The sequence below is a fragment of the Anoplophora glabripennis genome, unplaced genomic scaffold (genome assembly GCF_000390285.2).
Source record: "Anoplophora glabripennis isolate ALB-LARVAE unplaced genomic scaffold, Agla_2.0 scaffold639, whole genome shotgun sequence".
In the NCBI taxonomy this organism is placed as follows: domain Eukaryota; kingdom Metazoa; phylum Arthropoda; class Insecta; order Coleoptera; family Cerambycidae; genus Anoplophora; species Anoplophora glabripennis.
Window position 1 is genome coordinate 25,523 of NW_019416719.1, and position 2,971 is coordinate 28,493.

At 40.3% G+C, this 2,971-nt stretch overlaps 1 protein-coding gene across 1 annotated transcript in view; it reads right to left on the reverse strand.

Annotated features, from left to right (window-relative positions):
- LOC108913726 (BAI1-associated protein 3) overlaps positions 1-2,971 on the reverse strand; it is a 133,581-nt gene that overhangs the window by 6,333 nt on the left and 124,277 nt on the right. The window contains exons 12-15 of the mRNA XM_023455293.1: positions 1,738-2,014; positions 1,179-1,503; positions 828-1,126; positions 366-701 (exon numbers count right to left, since the gene is read on the reverse strand). Of these exons, the coding sequence (XP_023311061.1) occupies positions 366-701; positions 828-1,126; positions 1,179-1,503; positions 1,738-2,014 (1,237 nt within the window). The remainder of the gene's footprint in view (positions 1-365; positions 702-827; positions 1,127-1,178; positions 1,504-1,737; positions 2,015-2,971) is intronic.

Genomic DNA, 2,971 nt, shown 5'->3' on the forward strand with positions numbered 1-2,971 from the left:
TAAATGTAAACGAGTTATAGAAGAAGAGAAAAGAGAAGATTTTTAACGGTTTTTTCGATATATCTCGAAAAGTAACAAAGCAATCGATACTTACAAAAAATCAGTCAATAGATCTTTTTAAAACCTACAACTTTCTCATTTACAATTTTTCAATCGGTGCTATATTTTTTTAGTTATTTTAGAGAAACCGTTTTTTTGCAAATTTGCGATTCTTTTTAACCATGTTCACCATTTTGGATCGAGTTTAAAGAACAACAAACTCAATTTAAAATTTAACTTTCTATACAGTCATATTTTTTTGTCCAGGTAATAATTTCTGCAAATTTAACGTTAATCCATGACAGAAAGCTTGAACTACTACTCACCTCGACGCACAGGGAATCGTGGTTGAAGTAGGCCCTAACGGCGAGATTTCCGAATGGACTGCTGGTGATGTTCAGTTGTTCCTGCAACCTCTGTCCGTAGAATATCTCTATTAGAGATTCGGTGTCGGTCCTGTGGTATTGCAGTCTCTGCTCGATCTGACAGTAGGTCGCCGAATGCAAGACGTCCGTACTCAGGGCCTGTCCCTCGGCGTGGAAGAAGTCCACCATCAGTTCCAGCGCCGAGTGCAGCCTGTCGTGGAACATGGCCGGCATCTCTTCGCTGCTCGTGCCTCCGTCCATCTGGTGGTTCAGCTCCGCCAAAGTGTATTCCCAGACCTTTAAGTGATTTAGTTAGAAACGTTACTTTTCTCGGAAACATACAATCATTATTATAATATTACACCTGCAAACGATTACTAGGAATTCAGCAGTTAATTAAGCGTAATTAATTGATTCGCTCGCCTCGTAAAGCACTTTGTGGAAGTTCTGCGGCAAAAGGGCCAAGTTCAGCGCCTGTAAGTGGGTATGCAGGTAGTCGAAGAGCGGCTCGACGGCTTCGTTCGTGGGCAGCGTGTCCGGCGACCATGCCACGTGGAACATCGCCTTCCTGAGCGTCTCCTGCATCTGCGGCCCCACCCTCTTCAGTATGTCCATTATCCTAACTAGGAATTGGCTTAGCGTACTATCTAATTGGTTCGTTAATGTGGCGAATTGCACTTCTGACGCTATTGACTCTAGCGTTACGAAATCGAAGTAATTTTCTGGAAGGAACGAAGCGAATTAGCCGAGACAAAAATTTACCAAGCCACTTACCTAGTAGCGATACAAATTTATACACATATTCTAAATTATTCGAAGCTATACACATTTCGTCGCAAATCTTGAAGGGCCCCAGCCTGTCGAAGTATCCGGTTTCCATCAAGCCCTGGTAGGTGATGTCGGCGTAGAGCAAAGCGGCCGAGCAAATGCAGTCGAGTAACTGAGACAGCAGTAGTACCGAGTAAGCTTTAGGCCATTGCAGCAGTCTCCAAAAGTCTCTAAGTTGGCAGAACATCGCCACCACGTCGACGGCAGAGGAGCTGTGCTTCACGAGCTTGTCTCCTTCGCAGGGCTTCTGCAGATCCACAGCCGTTCTCACCTGAGCGTAAGACAAAATTTTTTAGTGCGGGTTTTTAAATTTGCCATTACACAAGAACAAAAGAAATGCAATTAATTAATAATAATTAACGGTAATAATTGTAATTTATCGTAACTAGTCCTCATTAATTGCGACTAATTAATTGTAATTGGTCATAATTAAGTGCAATTAGTCATAATTAATTGTAATTAATCCTAATTAATGACTGTTAATACTAGAAGAGGGCGTTCTCACCCGCTGGAGAGCCTTGGCCTTGCAAATATTTAACCAGCAGCTAACGGACGGTTCGAACCACTCGTGACAACGTGGCAACAGTAGCTTGTGATCCCCACCCATGGGCAGGTTCTGGTTGAAGGTTGCCAGGTCCTTCACTTCCAGGTAGACGGCGAAGGTAAGCCGGCTGTAAGCAGCGTCCGGGTGCTCGTTTTGGTTGAGGAACGCTATCACTTCGTCCGACATCAGCTTGTCTATCTGCTTGAAAACCACGCTGAAGTATGGTATACCGTTCGTACTGAAAGGAAAAACGTCAGTATAATTTCTCGTGCTTTTCCGAGTTCTTAAAGGTGTTTTCTGCTTTGTTTTCGAGAGCTTCTTTCGCGTTAACCGGAACTTTGCGTCTCCCCCTTTTAACTTCAGGCATGTCAATAAGTGCGTGATATACAACTTCCTTTGCGCTACAACAAATCGAACAACAAATTTTGCCACTTCTCAATCCCATAATATAATGGTTCAACTTCTTGAAATCCCTCTACGTCATGCGTGTCATAAGCGTATAAGTGGGAAATATGTGTTTTATAAATAAACTTCAGGGCAATCCGAGCTCACGAATTTGTAATTTTATTGCATCTAAATAATTTTAAAACAATATAACGTGTTGTTTTTGAGTAACTTTTCTGTTATGAGTTGCATTTAAGCCATGAAGAAGACCTAAATATCGCATGACAATAGCTGTTTTACATCGACAATTTATTGATCAATTAATTTATAAAGTAGCTTCATCAAGAAATTGGACAAGTGTAATGCACCAAATCTGCTGTTAAATAACTTCATGAATTTATTCAATATTCAAGTCTTGGTTAATTCTTTGTGAAGTTCGGAAGTACCAACCCAACAGATTTCCATCCTCAGATCAGTAATGAGGTTATGTTATTAGAATATGTAAATAATTGTGTGGCGTCGTGCTAGTTTTGCATTGTTTTTACTGATTTGTTACTTACAAAAACTAATATTTATATGTGTCAGAATGGTACCGCTGTTGTAACACTACAATTATGAGTGGAAAGGTGACATTTTTGAAATTTATTTGCTTCTTTGATTCGTTGGTAGAACTGATTCATGCGTCGAAAAACTTGATAAAGTCTGTAGTAAGTAGTGTAAAACCACACTGTTTACCAATAAATTCGTGAATTAATTCATGAAGAACTTCGTCAATTTATTCACCAATAAATTGTCAATGTAAAACAGCTAT